General features: G+C 43.1%; 1 protein-coding gene across 4 annotated transcripts in view; it reads left to right on the top strand.

The window, feature by feature from the left end:
* Positions 1-27,991, top strand: part of PAPLN (papilin, proteoglycan like sulfated glycoprotein) — a 102,874-nt gene that overhangs the window by 36,688 nt on the left and 38,195 nt on the right. For 3 of the 4 annotated variants that reach the window (XM_066608357.1, XM_066608358.1, XM_066608359.1), the window contains 14 exons: positions 2,141-2,201; positions 5,318-5,420; positions 10,592-10,722; positions 10,998-11,121; positions 12,776-12,856; positions 13,008-13,180; positions 13,901-14,024; positions 14,122-14,248; positions 17,207-17,266; positions 19,134-19,341; positions 20,161-20,337; positions 21,583-21,739; positions 22,666-22,740; positions 24,858-24,924. In XM_066608357.1, the coding sequence (XP_066464454.1) occupies positions 2,141-2,201; positions 5,318-5,420; positions 10,592-10,722; positions 10,998-11,121; positions 12,776-12,856; positions 13,008-13,180; positions 13,901-14,024; positions 14,122-14,248; positions 17,207-17,266; positions 19,134-19,341; positions 20,161-20,337; positions 21,583-21,739; positions 22,666-22,740; positions 24,858-24,924 (1,668 nt within the window). The remainder of the gene's footprint in view (positions 1-2,140; positions 2,202-5,317; positions 5,421-10,591; positions 10,723-10,997; positions 11,122-12,775; positions 12,857-13,007; positions 13,181-13,900; positions 14,025-14,121; positions 14,249-17,206; positions 17,267-19,133; positions 19,342-20,160; positions 20,338-21,582; positions 21,740-22,665; positions 22,741-24,857; positions 24,925-27,991) is intronic. The other variant, XM_066608360.1, reaches the window with a different exon arrangement.

The following is a 27,991-nucleotide window of genomic DNA, read 5'->3' as shown; positions in this document are numbered from 1 at the left end:
TAACAAACATAGTCTATGTAAAGTTTTTGGGGACACTGTAAAATGTATTGTACCTGTAGATTATATTGATTCACTGTTGTCAGTCCTGCTGATTCTCAATAAAAAAATGTATTGAACATTAAATAGTATTTACACAAATCATCAGAAGGCACTTGCACAACATTTGGCTATGAGCCAGACGTCCAGCAACAGGTGTTCCACTGACCTGATGCCACTACTTTCAAAAGCTATCATGGTGCAGAGCAAAAGAGCAATGGAGGCTGGAATGGAGGTCTATCCTCTTCAGCAGTGAGTCTGCTTTTGTCTTGGACGTAATGATAGCCAGAGATTGGTCTGAGGACCACATGGGCAATACCATGAAGAGGTCTTCATAAAGGAACAACACACCGGTCCTACTCCTGGAATTATGGTGTGCGGTGGGATAATCGGACCCCTCTAGTCTTCTTTCCTGGTACACTAACAGCTCAGTGTTATGTTGATTTGACTGTGGAACCAGTGGTACAGCCATTTCTCCTAAACACCAAGCTAAATATTGCTTGTGCAACTGTGAGCAGCCTGCATGGCCGTAATGTGCTAACATGGCCTGCAGTGTCTCCGGACTTGTCTCCCATGGAGCACATCTGGGATAAGTGCATTCAGCTGTGACATTCCTCAGACCACCATTAACAACCTCACTGATAGCATGTGTAAGTGCACGTATTGCAGTGCATAGTGCTTATACTCAATACTGAATAAATTGAGCTGGTTTAAATATATCCTGTGATTTCCATAATTCAACAACTTTTTCCTTGGTGTTGCAATTTGGATGGTGTGTGAGTGTGGTGAGTGAGGTGAGTAAGTGTGTGTTTTGGATATAACATTACATTATATATTACACAGTCTGAGGATGACCTAAACACCTACACCGGACATAATTAAAGACATCTGTGTATTTATCCATGTGATCTTTATGTCCCGTTCTCACTGCCGCATACACAGAGGCTAAATTAACTTGGCCTCATCGAATTAATTGGTATCAACGGATTTTAAGTGAATGTAGGTTAATTCTGCAGGATTTAACAATCTCTTGTTGGTTCTGCTCATGCTGGATCTTTATCTCTCTTGAGACTTTTGATGATTAGTTTTAAACTGCAGATTTAAGTTTGTCAAACCCAATAACCTGGGGAATATCATGGAATTGCATATTCCTGACCAAGTGATTTCACAGCTGTTTCCTTGCTTTTATTATCCAATCAAACTTTTGGCAGCTCCCTTGACGCTGTACTGTACACTGTTTTATGCCGTTATCTGTTTCTGTCAGCAGTTATAAGGTGGTTATCATTATTTTGCAAGATTTGGGTTCACCTCTGCCCAGGAAAACGCTTTTTTTAAACTTGAATTTATATTTTGTTTGTGCTTGCTTGGTTTTTCATTTTTATATTCTGGTTTCCTTCTGTACTCCTAAACTAACGCCAGGAGATCTCTCGCCCATGTGATGGCTCTGCTATTGACAGGCTGATATGGGTGATTACAATCTATGTATGACACTATAGACTATGTAAAATATTAAATAGTAACATATTTTTTTGCTGTCAGCTTGCAAGGTAATATTCCTATGGACATTAAATAACACTGCAGTGTGACATAATTTTTTATTTTTTTTTTAAATCCCCTTTTTAAACTTAAGTGCACCTGATGCAAAAATGTCGTAATGCCATACAATCTGCTCATAACATATGTTAAAATAAAGCTGATGTAAATATTTGTACAATGTATTCACAGCACATGTGCTGCACATTCAGTCTACACGCTAATGTATTTGTCCGGCATACAGTATTGCGTGCTATGTTTGGTGAGCTAATTTAGCTATGAGTGGAAAGATCTGTAAATGTTTATAGCATCTGTAGGAATGCCGTCAATAGAAGGTAATCTGCTAGAAATATGACGCATGCTGCCCTCTTGTGGACCACCATTTGTATACATAGACTCATCAAAGCCATATTACTATTTTACTAATAATTACTATATAATAATGCTACTGACAAGGTTTAACTGTGTTCTAGTGACTGTGTTTTCATTGCATTCATACCATATACTTATATATCTATTACTATTTTTGTGCAGTGCCCTAAATGACATTTGGAATTTTCTTCTTCCTTAGGACAGATGGGGGATCAAATTGTATTGGACCAACCAGAAACTATCGCTCATGCAATGTGCAGGTGAAACGCTGTTTTATATAAATTACTTAAAGCAACCCTCCGGGCCTGGAGAAACAAAGATGGGTGAACCACTTCTCGGACTGCTTGATGTATACTGTGTATTAGCATGCACCATTAGTCTAGAACACTACATGCTGATCCTATGTGGGCAGCAATAGTTAATCAAAGCAGTGTCCTAGACTAATGCTACATACTAATGTATAGTGTGCATCAGGTAGTCAGAGAAGCTGGTATGGTCAACTTTGTTTCTCTAGACCTGGAGTCATTGCGCTCGGTAAAAGGATATATACCGCATTTCTGTGAAAATTAGTCACTGTCTTATATTTATTTTTGCCCCAAAAGAGGCACAGAGTCTTATTTTCAGGAGGCGGGGGCTTATACTTGCCTGGTGGAGGGCGTCCTGATGCCTCGCGAAGGTCTCCGGTGGTGCTGCGGCAAGCTGCAATGTCCCCAGCGCAGACATATCAGTTTCCTAGCCTCCAGCAAACTGAGCGTTGTGATTGGATCAAGCGCCAGCCAATCACAGCCGGAGCTTGATGAGCGAATCTCAGCTATTCAGTGATGTCATACGCTAAATGTGCTGGAGGCGGAGTATTCAAAGCCCCGTCACCAGAAAGAACCTGATATGTCAGCGCAGAGGACGGTGCAGCTTGCCGCAGCGGCGTCGGAGACCATCGCGGGGCATCAGAACGCCGCAGACCGGGTGAGTATTGATGGGTTTTTTGTAGGTTAGCTAGGGCCTATTTTCGGGGGATGGCTTATATTTCAAGCTTCAGCTGAAAACCAGGGTAGGGCTTATTATTGGGGAAGGTCTTACTATCGGGGAAAACTGTATAAATCTAATACACTTCTGGCCTTCACTGTTTCACCCATCTTCCCCGTGATTTCAACATCTCTTGAGCAAACGCCCTACCACCTTACTTGATTTGTTTCACCCGTCAAGCAGGTGGCACATCAATTAATTTCTCCATCATTTTAGCTATTTTTATTATGTTAATTAATACTCTCATTCTAATATAATTTGAACTAGTTTTCTATTAATGTATTCCCCCGTGATTTGTTTATTTTTTAATCAACAGCTGGTTCATTAATCCTTTCATCATCGGATAATTGTTTAATAATTTTCTATAACTGCTTATTTAATTATCACATAATTTTCACTATATATTTCTGTTGATATTTTCATCACACCAATTTAACATGATTTTAATAGTTTATTCTATGTAACTATTTTGTGCATTTCTAATCATTTTCTATATTCTTTCTGTTTGCTCTTTCGTTCCTTTTCTATAAAATTTAGTCTGATTATTTTCAGTTAATTGCCTTAATTTTATATTCAAATTATAATTTTTTTTTCATGTATTCTTTCAAATTGGGAACTTTTCCCTTATTTTGTTATAAGCAGAATGTTTCTTGTTTTATACACTTGCTTTTTCTGGCCTTGATCACATGACCTAAATCATGTGATGTTGTGACCTCACACTCTCATTTCACCCACACTATTTAAATTCTTTGCATCCTACTGTGTTACTGTAATATGGCAGATGAATGTCCTGTTTTAGGACAGAAATGTGTTGCTTGTCAATAAGCTTTGAATCTACCAGGCTGTTCCTGGGTCCTGTTTACAGCGTTCCTGGTTCCCCAGCTGTTTCTTCTACTTCTTCATACTAGTAAATCTGGCAAGCTGTGAACTACACAATGTGTTAGGGATTTAATGTGAATCCGCTGTGTCGCCCAACTGGTAGATGGATCAGACCGGCAGGGCAGACAGCCAACTCTGGAAACCCAAATGCTCACCGCTGGAGGCGTGGCTTGGAATGCCAAGGTGACCAGGGGATCTAGCCCTATGCTTGAAGCAGGAGATGGAAAGTCCCTGCCTATCAACAGCAGAGAATTCGCCCTGACAAGGACGGCCCTGCGCGGGAACCTAGGTGCTGATTAACCTTGTCAGGACTGGTCACCAGGAAGCCAGGGAGTTGGAAAACACTACGCCGTCTGAAGAACCTAGGAGTGAGCACGTTCAGGACCAACCTGGAAGTACAGAGCAAACTGAAGACCAAGCACCAATTGCAAATACAGGAACAACAGGAGCAGCTGCGACGCGTGCATACATGAGAGGACTCCTACACCAATACTGCATCAGAGACTGTCAGGTCTGAGTCCTCTATATAGTGGTGGAGAGATGACAAACCATCTGCAGCGGGGTGGAAGAGGTAAAACCAATTTAACCATGGATGTGCTGGAAAAAAGGCAATCAGAGATTCAGAGAATGACGCCCACGTCTGCCAGACCTAACACAATGTAATCACTCCGGGCTTCCCTAACATTTATTTTTAAATCTTCTTTTTATTAACATTTTTATAGATCACAAATCGGGAGAGACCGAAAACAGAGTTTTATTCTGGGCTATTGACACCTGGCCCCCCTGTTACAGGACCTTATTTTGATCTTTTCACCTACACCATTTTTTCCTTAGTCCTTCACCAGCTTTTCCCAATTAATCTCACCCACCAATTTTTGTTTTTCACCCTCTACCATTTTTTTCCTCTCCTTCTTTATTTCCTTTCTTTTGACCAATAACTCTTAACTTCCTTTTCCTTTCTTGCCGCAGCCTTGAGGATTATTATCTCTCCTTCCTACTCTGTTGCTGGGAAATGTGAGTGGCTCACAATCTTATGAGGTGTTTGTCCACCCAGGGCCTATATTTCCTGCTTTCGCCCTGCAGTTTATTATCCAGCATACAAAGACATTTTAGACAAGTTTTATGCTTTGAATTTTGGGAAATGCCCTTTCCTGTTCCAGTATGCAGGGATGTTGCAAGCACCAGGCGTTCGAGACTTAAGCCTCGAACCTTTGGCCTGCTACTCTGCATCTCTGACCAACTACTACTTTCAACTGCATCTGCATCCAGTGCCATTTAATTAGTTTGCAAAATGTTTTTTTTTTACCTATCCATGTGCTTGCATGGATTTGGTTAATTGAAATCTTGAGGTATTAGGTACATTCTATTTGTTCATAGACATTTTAATTGTACTTTATATACTGGGCATCTAATGTCCATCCGTTTCCACGCTATACTGTGCTAATTCTAATGCTCCTTGCATTCCACTCCACAGGAATGCCCTGAAAGTTCCCGAGATTTTCGGGCTGAACAGTGTGCAGAATATGATGGGATGGAATTCCAGGGAAAAAGGTACAAGTGGCTTCCTTACTATGGAGGTAAGGAATTGCAGCTATGGTTAAGGTTATGGATTTTTCAGTACTACCGTGTTTCTCCGAAAATGAGCCCTACCCTGATTTTCAGGGGTTGGGGTTTGAAATATAAGCCCTCTCCAGAAAATAAGCCCTAGTTAGACTACATAAAAAAAACAAATAGCAATACTCACCTAGCAGCCGTCGTTTGAGTCCCTAATGCTGGGCTGTGGTACTGCTGCAGGCTGCCGTGTTCTCCTGAACGCTGACAGTGCATTATTTTTTGGAAGAGCGGGGCTTGAATACCCCGCCTCCAGGAAACTTATGCTCTGATTTGTTAATCGAGCGCCACGTCAGCCATTCAGAGCTGGTGCCTGGTTAAGTAATCCGAGTATTAGCTTGTTGGAGGCGCGGTATTCAAGCCCCGCTACCAGGAAGGTATGCTCTGTCGGTGTTCAGGAAAACACGGCAGCCTGCAGCAGAGACGGAGACCAGCGCGAGGGATCCGAACGCTGGCTGCTAGGTAAATGTTAGAAGACACCCCTAAAAATAAGACACTGTCTCTTTTGGGGCAAAATTTAATGTGAGGGTATCTTATTTTCGGGGAAACACGGTAACTTTATCCTACTACTGATGATTGTTTTAATGCAGCCTTAGAAAATATCCTAAAGAGATCATCAATGACATAGCAGACTGTATGGAGGACAGTGTTTTAAAATGCCACACACCTACAAAACAATTATTTCAGCATAAATTATGCCTTTTGTCGTGCTGGTGGGGGTATGACACAGGTTCAGGATGGTACGACGATGACAGACTGAGGCAGAGGCAGCACATTTTTAAAAATAAAAATTAACCTAAAGGAACTTTTAGAACTCGTCACTCCCGGGGAGGGCACTGGTATTTTAAATGATGCACAATTAACCGGAAATCACACTTTATGCAACATATCTTCATATGTCAATCTCAGTACTTCGCACATGTGGGATCAATGCACCATGGGTACAGGTTACATCTCCTTTCCACTTCTTTCAGCATCTCTTGTCACCATGCTAACCAACTCCATCCTGACATCTCAGTGTGTGGCACCACCATAACTCCCAGACAACATGCCCGCTGCCTTGGGGTCATATTCAATGCCGATCTCTCCTTTACCCCCTACATCAAATCTCACTCTTTTCTCACTGTAGACACGCTAAAAACGCTCACTGTTGCCCTCATCCACTCCCGCCTCGATTATTGCAACTCGTTGCTGATCGGCCTCCCCTGCACCAGACTCTACCCTCTCCAATCCATCCTGAATGCGGCAGCCAGGCTCATCTTCCTGTCTAGCCACTACTCGGACGCCTCTGCCCTGTGCCGGTCACTGCACTGGCTGCCTGTTAAATACAGAATTCAATTTAAACTCACTACCTTCATCCAGAAAGCCCTCCACAGCGCAGCACCGCCCTACATTGCCTCTCTCATCTCAATCCATCACCCAGCCGGGGCTCTCCGCTCTGCTAAAGAAATCAGACTGAGCGCCCTTTTAATTCGAACTTCTCATTCCCGCCTCCAAGACTTCCCCAGAGCAGCACCGATCCTCTGGAACGCACTACCAAAGGCTATCCGGGCAATCCAGGACTCTCAAAACTTCAGGCATGCTCTAAAAACGTACCCCTCTGTACTCCGCTGACCTATTGACTGCAACCCCTGCTGGCCACCATAAACTACCCCTGCAGTCATACTGATTCGGCTGGCACACGGCTGAACGTCTGACAATTGTTTGTGTATAGCATCCCTCACTCTCCACCTCACCATACCATGTACATCTCCAGCCCCTTGATCTTCTGTATCTCCCCATTATTTGTAGTATGTAACCTCGTTGGAGCAGGACCTTCATCCCTACTGTTTACATCAACTGATTACTATATGTAACCGTGGTTCTGTAATTTTTGTACTTTTGTCTTTCTGTATCCCCCTGTCTTTGTAAGCGCTGCAGAATATATTGGCGCTTCTTCCCATACAACCTCAGAGAGGCTATGCCAAAATAATACCGCCTGAAAGGCTACAATATGGTGCCCTTGCTGTAGCTCTGGATGGTAGAGGGGAACCTTTGTAGCTGTACTGCAGCATTCTTCTGACCGGCGCTGGCAAATGTCGGTCTCCTGACTCGCCTACTTCCCCTCTCAGATGGGGATCAGGCCGGTGGGGCTTGAAATCGCAGCCATAGACTGTGCTGACAGAGCAGTTGTATGCCGCAATAGTGGAAGGGAGGGTGCGAGGCACCCTCCTATACTTTTACACTGGTAATGTATTTCAGTTATTTTAGCAGTGGAGCTTGGGTTCAGAAATTAGCATTTTCTTTCTGTTACTCAATACACTCCTTGCTTCAGCAACAATCGGTGTGCTGCTCTTTTCAGCAACGCTTGGTGTTTTAGATTCACAGCAGCCTACAGGAGTACAGCTCAGACTGATATCTGCCGCATGACTCGAAGCACAGAACAGAAGCTGGCTGTTATATGCACAGTCTCTAGCCAATTAGCAACATGGTTAAAGGGGTTGTCCCGCGGCAGCAAGTGGGTCTATACACTTCTGTATGGCCATATTAATGCACTTTGTAATGTACATTGTGCATTAATTATGAGCCATACAGAAGTTATAAAAAGTTTTATACTTACCTGCTCTGTTGCTGGCGTCCTCGTTTCCATGGAGCCGACTAATTTTCGCCCTCCGATGGCCAAATTAGCCGCGCTTGCGCAGTCCGGGTCTTCTTCTTTTCTGAATGGGGCTCCGTGTAGCTCCGCCCCGTCACGTGCCGATTCCAGCCAATCAGGAGGCTGGAATCGGCAATGGGCCGCACAGAAGCCCTGCGGTCCATGGAGACAGAGGATCCCGGCGGCCATCTTCAGCAGGTGAGTATGAAGACGCCGGACCGCCGGGATTCAGGTAAGCGCTGTGCGGGTTGTTTTTTTAACCCCTGCATCGGGGTTGTCTCGCGCCGAACGGGGGGGGGGTTAAAAAAAAAAAAACCGTTTCGGCGCGGGACAACCCCTTTAAGGTCCTGGTAGTTCACTATATAATAGCTGGATTAAATTGATCATGTGACCTCTTGTGACCTCTTAAGTTCCTTCTGCTACATATAGCACACAGTTCAGCTATAATGGTATATGCAGATTGATGATTTAACCCCTTACACACATTCTGCATCATCGTGCCACTACACTCTGCAACTTGGAGGTACAAAATTTAAAGAAACAGTTACAAAACAACATAACATTCTTTTTCTTGTACAAAATAAATACTCTACTATGCAATACCCTTCTTCAGGGTCATTGCTATAACTGAAACCTGGGATCCCACTGCAGTGGCGAGGATCAGAGTTAACTCCAATCCTGGCTATTTACAGTCTTAGATGCAATAGCACTGCAGTGTATAATCTGAGCGATCATAAGATTACAGATTTAGCTCAAGTTAGATTTCTCTACAGGAGCAAGTCCTCCAAAGCAAGTAGATCTCCTAAGGGTGACATTAACAGTTTTATTGCTCAAGATATATATTTTCTTTTAACTTTGTTTTATTGACAAATAAACAACATGCTGAAGCATTAAGGCCTCCTTCCCACGAACGGATTTACGCCGCGTAAATTCGCGGCAAAAATCCGCTGCGTTGCCCCCTGCTATTAGGTTCTATTGAACCTAATAGCACAATGCTCACGATGCGTAATTCCACCGCGGAATTTCGCACCGTGAAATCTCCCGTCCTCACCCACGGCATGCTCTATTTGCCACGGGTGTACGCGCTGACGGCTTCCATTGCAGTCAATGGAAGCCGTCCGTTCATGCTATCTCCCGCTGTAACACAGCGGAAGATAGCGTGAAAAAACGCTTCCCCGCCTACCGCCGCGCGTCACGTGACACGGCCGGCCGCGTCATGTGACGCGGTGGGCGTGTCACATGACGCGACAGCGGTGGGCGGGGAAGCGTCTTCACGCTATCTTCCGCTGGTAAGTATGGGGTCTCTGGGGGGCGCCGTGACGGGCTTCACTGCGGAATATTCCGCAGCGGAGCCCGTCACGCTCGTGTGAAGCCGGCCTAACGTTACAGGGTCATACATGAGTATTGGGGAAACAAAAACCTCATGACATCACAGTATGTAGCAATTACAGTGTAATCCAGAAAAAAGGGGGGAAAAACAAAAAGCATATGGAAAGAACAGGTCATGTTAAAAGCTAATTCATCGGAGTACCCGTATGCAGAGCACTTCGGACAGTCAGCAGAGAATGAAGTTCGGGTCAACAACCCCATCTCCAGCATCCGCTAATTACCGCAATTCCCCTCGCAGCGTTGATATAGTCAAGGAGAGCAATCGTGGAGGAAAAAGAGTGAGCAAAGAATCGCACCATCAACCCCATACTTTATGGAATTTATCTGGGCACTTGCGTGCCTTGTAGACCAGGTTATTGAAAGGTATAGTTGTGTTAGTGAGTTTTCTCCACATCGCCAGGGTAGGGCTCCTCAGGTTCATCCACCACAGAGCAATAACCTTCCTAACCAGGAACAGGACCTCTCGGAGAAAGACTCTGTCATGGTGTCGCCAATCTTTTTCATCAAGGATGCTCAAGATAATTTAATTTTTTATACTTCCACCAAAGGGGTCAGACTAGTTATTTCATGCTCTTATATGTAGAAGATGTTTCTTCTAAGAATACTTTATATTACAGCCTTTTAAAGCTTGAACGTTAGGAACCTGAGCTGAAACTTTGTGGGTGAAATCGTAAACTTATATACCAATGGCAATAGTGTTTGATTTTCAAGACAAGATGAGAGAGTGAGAAGTATGACTGTGGGTAACCTACCAAGGTCGACAAACCTGCAGGGAGAAGGATAGTGCAGAGTACTCTTGTATGCTAGTGGGTGACTGAGCAGCTAGACCCAGTTCATCATTTAATCCACTGTGGCTATAATTCCAAATTTCTAAATAGCATTAGTAAAAACATCTCTGGACTGGAAAAGCACATAAAGTACTGTATTGACTAAATAAAGAGGGGCTCATTGGTCATTTATAAAGTTGTATTTGTCGTGCAGAGTTGCATTTTACATATTTATAACTTGAATCTTAATAATGATTAATTGTATAATTTTTGTGTCTATTATTAATATATTGGGTGACTAATCATGACACACAAACCATGTTCTACATAATTTTTCCCCCCAAAGCCTCCAATAAGTGTGAGTTAAATTGCATACCCAAAGGAGAGAACTTTTACTACAGGCACAAAATGGCTGTACTTGATGGAACTCCATGCGAGCCAGGCAAAAGAGACATCTGTATAGAAGGTGTATGCAAGGTAGGACATAATTTTCTCTTTCTCAGACCTTTACTTGTTGTCCTGTCAAACTCAGATGCTCTTACTGCTATAGATAAGTAAAGCCTGACATGGAAATTTTATACAATAAACTTTTAATTGTGCAACTTATAGCCTGTCCATAACTTATGTTGATGGTTCGTCATGATATTTTTAGTTTTCTTATAGAGGGGAATATTTGTGTAACTTTCAGTTAAAACTTTTATTTTTTTATGTTTATTTTCCACAACGTCAATTTATTTTGTCCAATTAAATAGACAGTTGGTTGCGATAACATCTTGGAATCAACAAAAAGAGAGGACCGTTGTTTGGTCTGCGGTGGGGATGGTAGCTCTTGCTATGAAGTCAAAGGATCTTATGACTCCCCTACATTATCCAAAGGTATGTTGAACCGTAACCTAATGTCTCAGAACTGGTTGAAATCCTTGACCCGTGGAGGCCAGAATGCCCCTCTGCTGTAACCCCCCCTTCCCCCAATAAGGACAAACAACTTCTCTTTGGATAAAATGTCCCTAGTAGCGTATTTATTGACAAACTGTACATAACATTATTATTATACAAATTACGAGGGGGAGTCCTTGGAGCCACAAAAATCTGGTGCCAACACAACCGAACTAGTAACACTGCCCCCGCCGGACAAACAGGCTCAGGGGTACCACAAGCCACCCTTAGGTAGCTACTACTATTGCAACTTACAGCCGGAAGAGAGCCTACTGCCCCCCAACACTAGCCAAGTCACCGCACCAGACACAATACAAATTAACCAAGGAAGGAGTCCTAACGGGTGAGACCGTGCCCACCCAACTCCCCACCACCACCACACACACACACACACACACAATTGCCAACGACTCCAAGGACCCCCCACCCTCCCAACTGCCATGACAATTAACCTTTCTCAATCCTTGACCTAGCAAACGGGCGGGCGGGACTCTGCTTTTTCTCCTTTCAAAGATTGCACCCCTGAGACTCCCCTCCTTATATAACCCCCGCCTCCTAAACTCCCCACCAATCCTAACACTACCCCTCCTTCCTTCCAGCACTTTCTTTCCAAAACACTTGTTAACCCTTTCTTTAACTAACTCCCGGCTATCTGGCCCTGCGTGTCATGCTTACTCTTAAAGGGGCTGCGGCCCCCTTGTTCCAGCCTTTTACTTGTTTACTTGAAATAGAGATGGTTATTTTTTCTGACATTATATCTCAGAAAGCATTGTGTCTGTACTTTGCTTTAGTAGTAAAGAATCATTTAGGCTGTCTAAGTTGACTATACTAAGCCTAGTCTCATGATCACTATTTTATCTCCAGTTATGGTCAACAGAACATGTGAATATACAAAACTTTGTACTATATTTTCACTGGGGAAAAGTGATCTCTTCCTCACCTCATATGCTACAATTAAAAACAATATACAGTAATACAAGACAAAAACAATGTGTCCCAAAATGCTGTAATAAACCATACAAAGTTCAATTAACAAGCCTGGTGTCGACCATGGAGCCCTCACAATATACTGATTAAGGTGCTTACAGAAATAGTTGATGCAGCTACTTAATAGAGAATCCAAGGAAAATCCAGCACTCCTACAGCATCGTGCTCTGATGAAGAAATGAATAGGTTTGAAACATGTAGGTGTTATTGCCTATAGGACCATGCTTTTTATTTATTTTATGTAAATAAAATTTAAAAAAAGACATTTTATTCAAAGCGCTGAATTTTCCCTGCATTTTCTTTGCTACCACACAACCTGACCTACCGCTTATCCCTGATGATTTGGACCAGCCAGTTGTATGAAAGTGAACATCTTTAAATGGTAGACTCGGCTTCTTCCTTAACCTGCAGTTAGTTAATGTTGTACTGGGTTGCAAAATGCGCTGTGTCCATATTGTAAAATTCTTAATTCCTACAGTGTCTTGCAACCTACTATACCAGCTGTTTTGCTTGTAACAGCACAAAATGTGAAAGTGTTTTTTTAAATTTATTTTTGCACTGATTGTTATGCTTAATACTTTGCCGTTTGGTCATTTGATCTTTTTAGGGTACAGTCAGCTCTTCACTATACCAATTGGATCCATCAATATTCAAATTAAGGAAGTTTCACCTACGAGGAACTTTTTAGGTAACAAAAATTATTCAGAATTGCACATTGTGTTGACAAGAGAAATCACTACTGATTTTTAATGAAACTGTAACTATTTAAAAATAACACCTATTAATTCAATTTTAGTAATAAAGATTAATTTAATATATTTTTTCATCCAACTTTTCAGCTGTAAAGAATGCACGAGGAGAATATTACCTGAATGGCTATTGGACTATTGAATACAGCAGTGCCCTGCATGTAGCCAACACTGTTCTTCATTACTATCGAGGCTCTGAGGGAGATTTGACACCTGAAGTGCTGACAGCCAGAGGACCCACTACTGAGCCTCTAATTATTGAGGTACATTTCCTGTTCACTCAACGATATGTAGTGCCGTAGGAAAACGTGTATGTATCAGCAAGCACATAAACTAACCATTAAATAGGTGCAGTTCTGAAAATACAATTACCAGTAACTAGAGATGAGCGAGCGTACTCGCTAAGGCAAACTACTCGAGCGAATAGTCCCTTATGCGAGTACCTGCCTGCTAGTCTCTAAAGATTCGGGTGCCAGCGGGGAGGAGATCTCTATCTCACTCTCTACCCCCCCCCCCCCCCACCCCCGGCTCCTTCCTGCTCACTCCCCCAACTCACCGCTCTCCCCCGCCAGCACCTGAATCTTTAGAGACGAGCGGGCAGGTACTCGCATAAGGCACTACTCGCTCGAGTAGTTTGCCTTAGCGAGTAAGCTCGCTCCTCTCTACCAGTAACCAATAGCTGGAGCTACAAAAATAGTAAGAAGAAAAAAAAGGCACAGAATATTCAATTTCCATGAATTTCTTTGACCCCTTCCAAGTTAATTAGTTTGCAGAAACCTTTATTGAATAGGTTGAATTTTTTGGTCTGATCCTGTTTTGTTTTTCCTCAAGAAAAGTGGTGCCATTTTCATCTTTTTTGCTTAAAATGACTTAGAATGCTAATTTGACCCAAGATGAATGCACAATGTAGTAGGATCACATAAGGATGCAACGCATACAAAAACAATGTACACCAAAGTGTGATTTGACTTATCCAATTTCAGCTCATTAGCCAAGAACCCAATAGAGGAGTGCATTATGAATATTATCTATCTAATCGGCTTGAAGAAGAGGACTATCAGTGGAGCTATGGCTCGTGGACCGAGTGTAGTGCAGAATGTGGTGGAGGTACGGCCAGCTACTAATTTATTCATCATTGTGATCCTATGTACAACTATATCTCTAAGTACTACTAATATAATTCTACAACCTTTCATCTTGGCAGGTTACCAGTCCCGTTTAGTGTTCTGTACTATAGATAATGAAGCATATCCAGATCATATGTGTGCAAGAAAATCTTCTCTATCAAGCAACAGAACCTGTAACACTCAGCCATGCCCACGGACAAAAAGGTAGCTATTCTTGCTGTACTATGAAAAATAATTTGACGTTTTCTTTGACGCAATGAAATATTATTTAGACCTTCAAGATAACTCTTATTTATCTGCATATTTCAGGCTTAGCGAGCCTTGAAGGGGTTGTCTGATGCTACAAAAGAAGAGTGTCCTTTCTTTGCCAGAAACTACAGTTCTTCTCCATTGGCTGTATCTGGTATTGTAGCTTATCCCCATTCAAGTGATTTGTAGCTGAGCTGAAATACTAGTCACAGCCCATGGGTAAGAGCGATGCTGTTTCAGGGAAAAAGTGGACACTTTATACTACCTGGCTTTTGACCATTCTTCTCTATGCTATTTTTCATTAATCTGGTCAGTCAATTCTCTTCTCCAAAACACCAGATCCCTATATTGGATATTGTGGAATTTATTCTTTAAACTATTTCAATCTGTCTAATGCTTTGGAATCATCTCACTTTGGAATATCAGCAAATGTCATTGCTTTTATAAGCTGACTTCTTAAAGCAGGTGTCATGGAAAGGTATAAAATTGCTGTTGTCAGCACACAAACAATGGGTGGCTTTGGAGACAACTATATCTCCTATTCCTTAGTATGGCTCAAACCCCCATATCACTTACCATCCCTTAGGGCTTCTTTCTGGTCTAAAACCTGGGTCTTCTTATGGAATCTTATGCTTCGCCGTTGGCCACTCATCTAAAACAGGCACATTCACCCCTATAGTAGACAACCAGAAGGACACAGTTTAGTCCAGGTTTGTGGCTCTTTATTTGACTCTAGATGTCCCTGTTTGCAAGTCCCAGATGTCATGGGCCCCTCAACACTACGTCCACTATCAGAGCTCTCCTTATATCCCGAAAGAGACTGGTTTCCATATTCCCAACTTAAGCACTTCCCTTCTACACTAACCCCGCATTCTAATCTTATCTTACCCATTTTCTCACTCATGTTTCCAATTCTTGCCTCCACCACACACTTTTTCCTGGGTCTCTGCATTGCTGAGAGAAGGCAGAGATGATTCCACTGCATTCCGTGGATACTCCATTTATTTCTAAATGGGAGACTGAGCTTAATCAGATCTTCTTTTCAGAAGAAAAGGCAAAATGTATTACCCATAAATCTACTATACGTAGGAGGTGCCAGGAAAAGAATTTTATGTCCAATCATTTTATTGAGGATTTCTGAAATAATAAACATTAACAGTACATACAGTACAAATATTAAAATATTTTCAGTCCCAATTTTAGGAATATCGCTCATCTGTGAAATAATATGACTGAGTTAAACTACACTTGTTACCAATAACCTAAAACAAAACTAGGGATGGGAGGGAGGAAAGAAAAATACAGAAAGAAGGGTGAGGGAAGCAGGGAAGGGGAAAAAGGACCTTGCTCTTCTGATTTTGAGGACCCTTTAGCAGCCAACTTGTCTCCAGCCATTGTTTGAAGGGATCAGAAGCTTTCATAGAGATCCACGGCCTCCAAAGATCGCAGGAACCTAACCGCTCCGCCTCATCCACCGAGGAAAATAATTTTTTTAAATCCTGTCTCATTGGTTTAGATGCATTACTACCCTCTATAAGATGTTCCCTGTAGCTCACAATTCCTGATAGTGATGGCGTTTAGACACTGGAACTTGTAGCCATAGAAGGTGGGGTTGTGGAGTTCTACAGCCTTTATGGACTGCAGTCTTTCAACTAGATAACAGAGTGGTAACTCCATTACCCCAACACTTGATATAGCACTGTGCTTACTGTATTCCAGTTCTAGTTCTAGGGCGAAAGAGGCCTTCTCTGGCATTTCATGAGTGCTGCTAGAATTTTGATTACTAGATACTGGAAGTCTAGCTCCATCCCTTCTAGAGTGCATTTTGCAGACAGTCTCAACCACATCATGCGCATGGAGGAACTAACAGATATAGAAAAAGATTGCTATGATTCTTTTGTTACCACATGGCATCACTGGGATATCTTTCGATCCTCCCCAACCATGTATGCTTGGATACAGGGTGGCAAGCATTGATCGTCTTAGGGAAAATCCTTACTAATTTCTCTCTCTCCCCCCTTCTTTTCTTTCCCTACCCTCCTCCCCCGTCTTATTGTTCAATTATATTTTGTTTTGTTTACATTGCTTATTAGCTACACCTCATGTTTAATCACTTTTGTTCTCTTTTGACATTCACACTGCACTGATTGGTATATTTGATATAGCTTCATTTACTGGCTTTGTGCTTGATCACCAATTATTAGCCTTTTTTGTCTTTCTGCCTGTGTACCACTTAATTTTTTGTTTTACTCTTTATATGTTTTATTGTTTAAAAGTTGTATTAATAAAAGCAATTTACCAAAATAGCTGCTGTCAATACAGCCTGTGGAAACTCCTTCTCGAATGGGAAAATTCATTGACTGATCGGAGAGGGAATAGGGTGGGCTTAACAGTACACTGACAGGGCGATTCATGAGCCCCCATAAGAGGGGGTGGGCAGGGGCAAAGCCTAGCAGTATTTTGAACCGTGTAGTGTTTGGCCCCCAAGGTGCTACCCCCTTCCCCATCTCCCTATGGGCTGCACATGAATTTTGCCATCCTAGGACAAATTTCGCTGGTTGTACTGACTGCAGCCATTGTATGCTATTTCTGGATGACCCCTTTAAGGTATGTTCACACATGGCAGATTTTTTGCCGAGATTTCTGGACTGATCTGAATAGGATTGTTTTGATGGCAAGCACATGGATTTCTGTTGTCCAGAACTATAAAAACATGCTGTTTTGGTATTGCAATTTAACCCATTCTCTTCATTGGAGCTCAGCTGCAATACCAGGCACAACACATGGAAAAGTGTGGTGGTGTCTCTGGCAGCCATCTCCTTTTCTAATCTTGGACAACATTTTTATTATTTATTAAATATAGCTATAAGAATGAACATGCATAATGTAATATGTGCTTATTATGTGCAAAAGGGTGTCTTTCTTATATCAGCCAACAATGTGGAGTCGTATAGTGAACACAAAAATGAGCAGGTAAATTGGAGGGTTCTGTAGCTGATTCTGCTTTGGATTAACTAATCGTCTTCTTAAATGCCTTCTGAATAATCGTACTAAAAATCTAAAATACTTGGGTGAAAAGTGGTTTTCTTCCTAATTGTATTTGGTGCTTTGCTCTAGCAATAACAGACTTCTGAAATTTGAAATTACTTCTGATCTCCATTTCCATGTTTTTACAACTTTTTGAGTAATTTTCTTGTCTGCTTTATTTATGTACCGTACATATATTGCCATTCTAATGACAGAGTACAAGCTTCACATAATATAAGATTCCGTAAACAGCCCATGAAGATAAACCCTTAGGCCTCCTTCACATGGGCGACAAAGTCAGGCTGCTACAATGCTACAAATTGCATGTATGTGAAGCCAATGCTTTCCTATGGGTAATTCACACATGTGACATCCCGACCCTGGTGATATGCTCGCGAGTCGGGAGGTTTTGTAGCCCATGTTTCCCTATGGAGCCTTCTTCTCTGTTGCATTGCATCGCACGAAGATGCAATTTTTGTGTGGTGCGATGCAACTTTGACTGTCAAACTCATAATCTAAGCCCTAGCTGCAGGAAAATTTTTTTTTTAAAGTATACATCACCTTAGAATTGCTGTCAGCCCAGCCGCATCTTTTCTGGCTGGGGATTGAAAAATCCTGGAAGCGCTGCCTCTGATTGGCTAAGTGTCGGCCAGAACAGATAAAGAAGACCAGTGCGGGGACAAGGAAGAAGATGCAGCTGAGCCCCGGGCAATGCTTTTAGGTGAAGTATACTTTTTTTTTTCCTGCAGTTAGGGCTCATTTTTAGGGTAGGGTTTATATTTCAAGCCACCCCCTCCCTGAAAATCCTTGCATGTGGTGCTACAAAGTCACACCACATGCGACTTTGTAGCGCTAAAAAATGGCGGTATTGCTGTGATGCAGCGATATTGCGCGGACCAGTGATGCAATATCGCTGCGATTTTTCTCATTGCAATGCCCTGTCGCCTGTTTGCAGGAGGCCTTAGCTTGAAGATGGCCCAGTGGTCAGCTGATTGAAAACCTCTAACAATCAGTCGTACCTGGGGAAAGCTGCAGACCTGCAGTCACCTATAGATTTACACTCCAGATGAAATTAATGATAGTACATGTATGGTCCAGATCTGCCAGGCTGAGCCCTGCTTCATGCTAACAGCTTAAGCTACTAGAGTGGACTTTGAAGCAGGAAGACCCCTTCACTGATGTCCAAATGCCTGATGGTCGAAAAGTCTTAAAAGAATTGTCTTATTATGACCTCCCCTTTCTGTAAGCCCTCAAAATTGATACTTCTGTGTGTACTTTTTTTTAACTATTTTTATAGCATCGTCATATTCCATTGTACTTATTAATCCAGTACAAACCAAATGTTTAAAGCTGTATACACATTATTGGTTCTATAAGTAGACATGATTGTCTTATGCAAATAGCTGGCCACATAATTAGGGAGATCACTTACATAGATTTTTACAATTATGTGAATATACTTTTATGTTACAAAATGGATCAATAATGCAGATACTAATCAGAAGAAATTGGAAAGATTACAATGAGTAAATTCCCTAGGCTTTGTTTCAAACCGTATTATGAGAATGCTCTGTAAACGAATACCTTGACTGTTAACTTTGAGCATTGGCTTTGGCTATGACTTGGTGATTTAGTATAATGCTGATTATTGGCGGTGGGTCTTGGTGCAGCTGGTGCAAAACGCTTTATCTGGTGGAGTGGAAATGGTGGTGTGATTAATGAACAGAGCATGTTACAGTAAAATTACTTTATCCAATGAGTGTTATGTATAACTATGATCATACTGCCCTTGCCATGTTAATGTCAATTTCAGCTGGAAGCTAGGCGAGTGGGGGCCATGCTCTGCCACATGTGGAGGGGGTACTCAGACCCGTTCAGTATACTGTGTTACTTATGAAGGAAGAGCTTCCCAGCATGCAGTAACTGATGCAGAATGCACTGCATTCGCGGAAAAGCCACCAGCCCACCAAGTCTGCAATCTCCGGGCATGTGCTAAATGGAACACCGGGTCCTGGACGCAAGTAAGTAGCACCATGGCCATGTTCTCCATCACTGTCCATTATAAAAGGATAACTACCCGAAGGTCTGTTAAACTCCTTCTACTGTGATATATAAAGGTCAACTTGTTTTGTAGGTACTTTTAGTCCTAATTAATTTAGTTTTACAGGTAGTCTTTAAGAATTCTGTAACTGTGATTATGACAGCACTTCATTCTACATTCCCTGGCAGCAGTGTTCTCATAGATATACTGAGCCTCGTAGTAACTAGACCTATACCTCACAACTCTGGAACAACGAAAAGGATAGTTTTTGCAGCATATATAGCAGCAATTTATTTTATTATGATATGCCCCTTTTACATTAAGCCACTCCCTTTGTGTCCCCTCAGTAATAGTGCATGTTACTGACCCCTTCACAGTAATCGTGCCCCTCAGTGATCCCCACGTAGTACTAGCATACCTCATAATAATTGTCAGATACCATTTCTACATAGCGATGATGATTACAGTGTAGTTAGCTCCATTGGTCAGAGGTGATGCCTTCTCTGATTTAGAGACTTGTGTTTTAACTGCCTAGGCACAGATCATCATAAAGACTTCTTCTAGCCACAACTTGTCTCTGCTCACTCCAACTGCTACCTCTAGTGAGCCACTCAGTAACCCCCACATAGTACTAGTGCCCTCTCTGTGATCCCACTTAGTAATAATGTTCCCTCTCTGGCCCTACATAGTTTTAGCGCCCCTTTTTGTAGTGGTGATGCATACTGTATGATGCAGCCGTATTTCACTCGCGTTTGTTTGGCTTCTGTTGTGAATTTAACAATGGATTATTTGGTTTCAGTGCTCAGCTGAATGTGGAGAAGGAATACAAAAACGAACTGTAAACTGCAAAACAGACACTGGTGCCATTGTGCAAGATACAGTATGCATGCAACAAGTCAAACCGGCTGATAACCAGCTATGCTATGGCGCAAACTGTGTTCAGGAAATGGGCTGGCATATTGGAGAATGGGGTCTGGTAGGAAATATTTCATACATTATTTAATTACTTGAGTTACACACACTTTGTGGCGCCTCCATGGGTTGGACTTATTTTTACAGCTCATTCTCCGGATCCAGGAAACTTGAAGGCCAAACTAATGCCTTAAGCTCTGTCATGTTGTTCAAACCATCCCTGTACTATTTTATTTGTGTGTGTCAGGGCACATTCTCCTGCTGAACGATGCCACTGCCATGGAGGAGTGCACTTGGCCAGCATTAATGTTTAGGTAGATTGTATGGGTCAAAGTAACTTCCACATGAATACCACGATCCAAAGTTCCCTAGGAAAACATTGCTCAGAGCATCGCACACCCTTCATTGGCTTTCCCACTTGCCATAATGCATCCTAGTGTCATCATCTCCTCTGCATTTAAGCAACACACATGATGTAAAATAAAATGTGCTTCATCAGACCAGAGTCTCCTTCCGTTTTCTATGGTCAAGTTATGATGCTCAGGTGTCCATTGTAACTTGTTTCTGTGGTGGAAAAGAGTCCGCATAGGGACTCTGACCAGTCTGTGGCTACAGACCCACTCATACAAACTGTGATGCATTGTGCTTTCTAACACTTTTATATCATAGTCTGCAATATCTTTAAGCAATTTGTGCTACTCTTCTGTGGGATCAAACCAATCAGGCTAGCCGTTGCTCACCCTCTCGCATCAATGAGCATTTGTCAATAATGACCCCGTCACCGGTTCACTGTTGAAGTGGGGGCATGCATTTACACTGAAAGATAATTCTGCTGCATGCTGGAATCTGAATGATTTATCAGCCCCTGTAAAAGGGCCCTAAAACATGATTCGCTATTCACAAAAGGTAATAATCTGTGACTATCTGCTCCCCTTCTCTGCAAAATGACCTCTGCACAGGTCACAGAAGATGTCTAGAACAGTCTCCCATACAAGTCAGTGGATCCCCTCCTGTCATTTTGTGAATGGCCCATGAAGCTGCTGTAAATCACAGTGGAATTTTCCATGATAAATCCCTTCTCCAAAAATGTGTCAAAATCAAAGCATAGGAATGTGAAACTCTGAACAAGAAGTGAACTATTCTTAACAATGAATCTGCCGGTCTACGCAGGCTGTATGCTCGTGCAAATGAGAATCGCCCAGTTCTTGTTTGGTGTAAAAGGAGCATTAGACTAAATTTTTGTAACTACAAATCTGTCTATCCACTAATGCTGAGTGTTCATGACCTTTGCTGATTCTTTAACTTTCAGTGCTCAAAAAGCTGTAACAGTGGTATTCGAAAACGTCAAGTGATCTGTGCGGATAACGATCGAAACTTCTATGAACCAGAGACGTGTGAAGCCTATGAGCCCGATAAGCCGTCTGTGATTGAGAGCTGTAATATGCAGTCATGCTACCTGCCACAGCGTAAGTTACTTGGTATTCTACATTCACTCAATGAAGAATAAGGAGCTACACCGGTGGGCTTGGAGAGCAGGGTGCAGTCATGTGCCAAGTTTGATCTAAATAGATACAAAATTCTGTACTGTTATATATATATATATATATATATATATATATATATATATATATATATATATATATCTCAATGTAAAGACAAATTGAATTTCAAGACTAAATCACAGATCTTTGGGAGCATTGTAGATTCAGTTTGCTGTTTTCATTGGTTCCTTATGCTGTGATGCTTAGATTACTGCATTGCATTAGAAATTGTGTTTCACATGATTCTGTTAGGCTGGGCTTACACGAGTGTATCTCGCAGCATACAAGCTGCGAGATATACGTGCACAGCACACAGTCAGTACGCAATAATATCATTGCGTACTGACTGTGCCACTCATTGACATGTACTATCTTGGCTTTTATGTTCGCGTAATATGCACTAAGATAGGACATGCTGCGATTTTCTTTGCAGGCGTATTTTGTGCAAGTCATGTCAGCGACAACATGACCGCTTATGGTACATTGGTACAGTGCATTATGCACACAAGAACCACGAGCGGAATACGCTGTATCGACACACTCTTGTGAGCCGGGCCTTAATTATACTAAATACATAATGGATAATTGGCCTCAGAGCTCTTCTTACTTCCTCTCCAGTCCTCTGTTACATATTACTTTACAGTCAATATTGCCATATTTTTGTATTTGTATTATGGCCACAGAACCTGGACTTCTTGCAGTAAAACTAAACTTAGAACATGATGAGATTGTATAGTGATCTTGGTTCTGCAGAGGACCGGGTATTTCTGCTGTGATATGGAAGGAAAAATGTGCCATTGTTAGTCCTGTAAAAGCGTGTCTTAACACATATTTTGTTCATTGTGTTTTAGAGGTTCCAAGTATGCAAGACACCTGGGGCTATGATAATAAGGAACAGTTCTCACTTACACGGTACAGGCAGCCCAGTAAGTATCTGTTCTATAAACCAAAGTCCAACAAAAGTCCACAAATATGGCATTTAATGAAGTTCAACTGACTTATAAGTTTAACAAATTTGTGTGATTTATAGAATCATGTACTAAAGGCAAAATTGCAGTTTAAGGAGATGTGTAAAACTCTCAAAACTATATTTTGTGTATATTTTGTTGTGCAATACTGTTCATATTTGTATATGGTTCTTTGTGTAACTTTTTTTTTTTTTAAAGGAATACACTGTGTTATGCCTCATGCAGGGCCTGAAGCTTTGGGTCATGCACTATGCTCTTAGACCCTGCATTGAAGGGTCTCCCTTTTAGTTGGAAGTAGACCACTCTGTACAGGGCATTGAGCAGTGACTCAGGTTAGTACTGCAGGCTGAGTCCCATTCACTTTAAAAAGACCCAACCTGCAGTACCAACCTGCACAACTGTGCAATATATGGATGCAGGGGCTATCCACTACACTATGGACACTACTATAGGGAACATTATGGCTACCGCAGTGTGCGAGGAGCGGGCCCACAGCCGAGGAGATGGCGGGGAAAATAAAGATTATTTCTGTCACGGTGGCTCTACCACTCCTCCCCTGGGGGCAGCTCGAGACCCATCCAAGTTACTGCTAGGGGAAGGTCACAAGGGAACAGTAACCAGGAAGTTACCTCAATGTCCTTTGTCACTTGTGACGCCACCGTTCCGTCCTCTGCGGTGAAGCTTGTCATTGGGATATGCACAGGGTTGACTTTTCTGAACAAAACCAGGAACAGTTGGTAATGTCTGTTTACTGAAACGTCCATAACAGTTCAACAACAGGTTGGCACAAATACAGCAAGAGAAGGTGGTGTGACAGGGAGGATACAGAGGCCTGTGCCTAAACACGTCAAGCAACAATCCCTCTTTTCATTCGGTACTTGGTGGTAGCAACGGCACATCCCAGGTGGAGTAATTCCGGGCCGCACATCAGGGAGTCGTTCAGCCTCTTTTATGCCTCCACACACAAGCCGATAGGGTAGTGTCTGTGTGTGGGCAGACTCTCACTAAAGGCTCAGACTGACTTGCATTCACCTTGCAAACACATATATATTACACAGTCACAGGACATGCAACATGATACATTTTCCAGACATAACCCAAACATTAACCCATTCAGTGCTGCAGAGGTGCAATACACATCAAATGCATACACATAGAAGATTCCGACAATACGATTGGACAGGACAAACAAATTCAAACTTATCGAGGGACCCCGCTAACTCTGGGCCACTACACTACTATTACACAGGACATTATGCTACTGCTCTAAGGGACATTACAGCTACTATTACAGCTGATATTATGGCTATTTATTACTACAGTGAGACATTATAGCTATTTATTACTACAAGTGGGGAGTATGGTTATTTACTACTATAGAGGGACAGTAGGGTTATTTATTACTATAGTGGGCAGTATGGCTATTTGCTACTAGATGTGGCAGTATGGCTATTTATTACTACAGGGGGACACTATGGATATTACTACAATGTGTGTATGTGTGTAATATATATAAAAAAATACTCCTTTTTTTTGCCAGTGAAGTAATGCTTTTTTTTGGATGGTGGGGTGCAGGGAGGGGTGCCATTTTGCTCTTCACATCAGGCAACAGAAAGGCTAGGGGCACCCTTGCATAGAGCTGTTTGCTTTAAGCAACAAAACAGCCAGAAGTGGGACAACAACCCTCTGGGGTTTTCCTGGACATAAAAAAAAAGTTAAATGGGCTTAAAATGAAGAAACAGACTTCAATAATTCTTCTTTGGCCGCTGAAACCTGTGAGTAGCTGAGCGATCAAGTGCACAATGAACTGCACATGGCCGCCCGCTGCTTCTTCGGGGTTCCATGCTGCAGGCATCGGAGCTGAAGCACTGGACGGGGAGCCGCTGGGAGTGGCAATTATTCAATTTTCCTTAATTTTAGGCCCATTTAACTTTTTTTTTCAATAAATATCAAGCTGAACACCACAGATGTAAAATGTTATTGCATCTAAAATTCTAAACTATTTGAAATGATTGATTGACTGATATTTTTTTTCATTTACTGTACTATTTATTGTAATTTTTCTCTATATCCAGCTTCCTCCCCTCTTAAAAGAGAAGACAACTTTATTCTCGCTAATCCCAGAGACTGCAGGCGCAACAGGTAGCCATGTCACAAAGTAAAGCCGTTATCGTTACTTTTGTATGCTAATGATATGTTTTAGCCCTTAAATTTTAAATCTATACTAATTTAGTGGCAGAAAACTACTGATATTTATAGGGATATGAAGGAGATTGTCTAGGATTAGAAAAATATGTCTGCTTCCTTCCAAAAACAGTGCCTCCCCTGTCCACAGGCTGTGTGTGGTATTACAGTTCAGCTGAATTGCAATATCAGACACAATCCATGGATGGGTGATGCTGTTTTAGGAAGAAACTGGCCATATTTTCCCATTAACTGCTTGCTGACAGGTTCACTTATTAACAACTCCTTCTCCTGCTGATACCAGCTATATCAATTCTGACCTCAGTATGTGCGGGATATATACATATGTGTGTGCCTGACATAGGGACAAAGGGTGTAAGCCACACAGGGGCTAATAGTTTACAGTGTTGAACTGTGAACTATTACCTTGTTTGTTAGCAGTGTACATATAACATATACTGCTTGTTACCAGGGTAGTAACTAAAAGGGGCTACAGGGCCCTGGGGCATCAGGTGGCTCAAATAGTCTCTTTGCCCTACATGAGTAAACCAGTATTATAAGTGGCGTGTTGTGGTTGGGCTATTACAAACCTTTGGTTTGGGGCCTGAGTTACATTTCTGCTAGCTATATAAAATGTAAAACTGCATGAATCTGTATTTCCCCCAGTCGTCTCCACGACAGCACCAATGAGATTGCCTCCTCCTGGTAGGACAGGAACATACTGAGAGGTTAAAAGCTCCCCCCCTTCCCCACTTTCCTCAGTGTCTTCCTGTCCTGCCAGGAGGCAGGATCGCTGAGAGGAGCTGGTGGAGAAGCCAGCGAAAGTATACAGGCGGATCGGAAGGCAGTGGCTCACCCTGTCATCCCTTCGCAGCCAGACGACTCCCGGGACGCCACATGGGGTGGTAACCCCCGGGCCAGGTTCCTCCCGCGGCGGCCCATGGGGGGTTCAAAGCGGGAGCCTCAGTCCCCCTCGTCCTCCGGCAGAAATTACAGCGCGGCGCTCCAGGAAGCCCTTTGACGGCAGGGGGCGGGGCGCCACATCTCGCATCCAGCGCGATGACGTCATCGCGTCTGCATTAGGAGCGGAGGGGGCGGGGCTTAGCGCAGGAGCGCGAAAATTCAAATAGGAACCTGAGAGAAGCCAGAACACCAGCACTACAGGTCGCAGGGTGTCTGCAGCACTGGTATAAAGATGAGTGCTCCAGCCTCAGCGGCCGTAAGTAGCCAGTGCGGCAAAAATACAATGCAAATATCCAGTATGTTGTATATGGAAAAATTGCATGTTTACCCGCAAAAATGCTTTGTTTGTCAGGGGGATAAAAAAGACATCCCCCCCCAGAACAAAACTGCGAAAATGCGTGGAATGCGGGACGAGACTGCCAGCCACGTACCAGAGGCCTCTATGCAAGGCATGCGTGGCTAGGCTAGTCAGAGAGGAATCGGGGGGATTCCTGGATGACGTTAGGAAGCTGGTGAAGGAGGAGGTTCGATCAGCTCTAACGTCACTGCCGGCACCGCCAGCAAAACGCCAGAAAAAGGCGTATGTTCCCGAGGAGCCTTCTGATTCCGAGAATTCCATCGGATCAGAGCAAGAGGAACAGGCGGCCGAGGAGTCCTCGGAGGAGGAGGACTACAGGAAATACTTGTTCCATCAAGACGAGTTGACGGAATTAATTAAATCAGTCAGGGCTACATTAAAAATGGAACAGCCCAGAGAGCCACGGACTCTACAGGATGAAATATTCAGTGGACTTGGGGAGAGGCGTAAACATACCTTCCCGGTCCACAAAAACATCTCTAAAATAATTCAGAGAGAGTGGAGTAAACCAGACGCAGGTTCCTTCTCCGCTCGAGGGGTAAAAAGGAGATACCCCTTGGAAGAGGAAGCTTGCGCAAGCTGGGACGAAATACCTAAAGTAGACGTCCCGGTGGCCAAGGTAGCCAAGAGGACGACTCTTCCCTTTGAGGATGCCGCACAGCTAAAAGACCCCATGGATTGCAAGGCAGAGGGACTCCTAAAGAAATCATGGGAGGCAGCGGCAAACATCCTTAGGCCAGGGATCGCAGCCACTTGCGTGGCGCGGACCCTGGGGGTATGGTTAGAGCAGTTGGAACTACACCTGACCAACAAAACACCAAGAGATCAGATCCTTAACTCCCTTCCCATCTTGCGCATGGCAACTAACTTCCTAGCGGACGCCGCGGCCGAGACCGTCAAGCTCTCAGCAAAGGCCACAGCCCGCTCTAACTCAGCCAAAAGGGTGTTATGGCTGAGATCATGGTCAGGCGACCTGGCCTCGAAAAACAAATTGTGTGCCCTCCCATTCTACGGCCAATTTCTATTCGGACCGGACCTAGACAAAATTCTAGAAAAGGCGGCCGACAGGAAAAAAGGGTTCCCTGAGGAAAAGCCACAGAGAGCGAAGACCTTTTCCCGGGCCCCAATGCAGCAGCCCGAGGCCTACCGAGGCAAGGGCAAGACAGGCCGCTGGAGTTACCCCAAGGGGGGCAGAGGAAGGAATATCCTCTTCAACCCCCACCAGGGGGAGCCGAAGCAGAGACCCTGACGCCATCCCCGTAGGGGCAAGGCTGGGGAGCTTTGCGGATCAATGGGCCGCAATCTGCGGGGGCCCATGGATCCCAAAAATCCTACAGTACGGATACCGGATAGAGCTAGTGTCCATCCCCAGAAGGAAATTTATTACCACGCGAGCCCCAAAAAAACAGATACATTTACTAAGGCAAAGCGTGCGCGACTTGCAACGGTTAAACGCAATATCTCCCGTACCGCGAAACGAGGAAACCCAGGGCTATTATTCCAGGCTCTTTCTAGTAAAAAAACCCGGAGGGAAACACCGGACAATAATAAATCTGAAAGACCTGAACACCTGCGTCCGATACAGGAGATTCAAAATGGAAACCATCTCCTCGACAATAAAGTTGATCCCCAGAGGAGCCTACATGGCGTCCATCGACCTAAAGGACGCTTATTTTCACATCCCGATCCACAAAGATTCTCAGA

Source organism: Eleutherodactylus coqui, chromosome 6 (assembly GCF_035609145.1).
Source record: "Eleutherodactylus coqui strain aEleCoq1 chromosome 6, aEleCoq1.hap1, whole genome shotgun sequence".
Taxonomy (NCBI): domain Eukaryota; kingdom Metazoa; phylum Chordata; class Amphibia; order Anura; family Eleutherodactylidae; genus Eleutherodactylus; species Eleutherodactylus coqui.
This window is presented reverse-complemented; position numbering and strand designations above follow the sequence as displayed.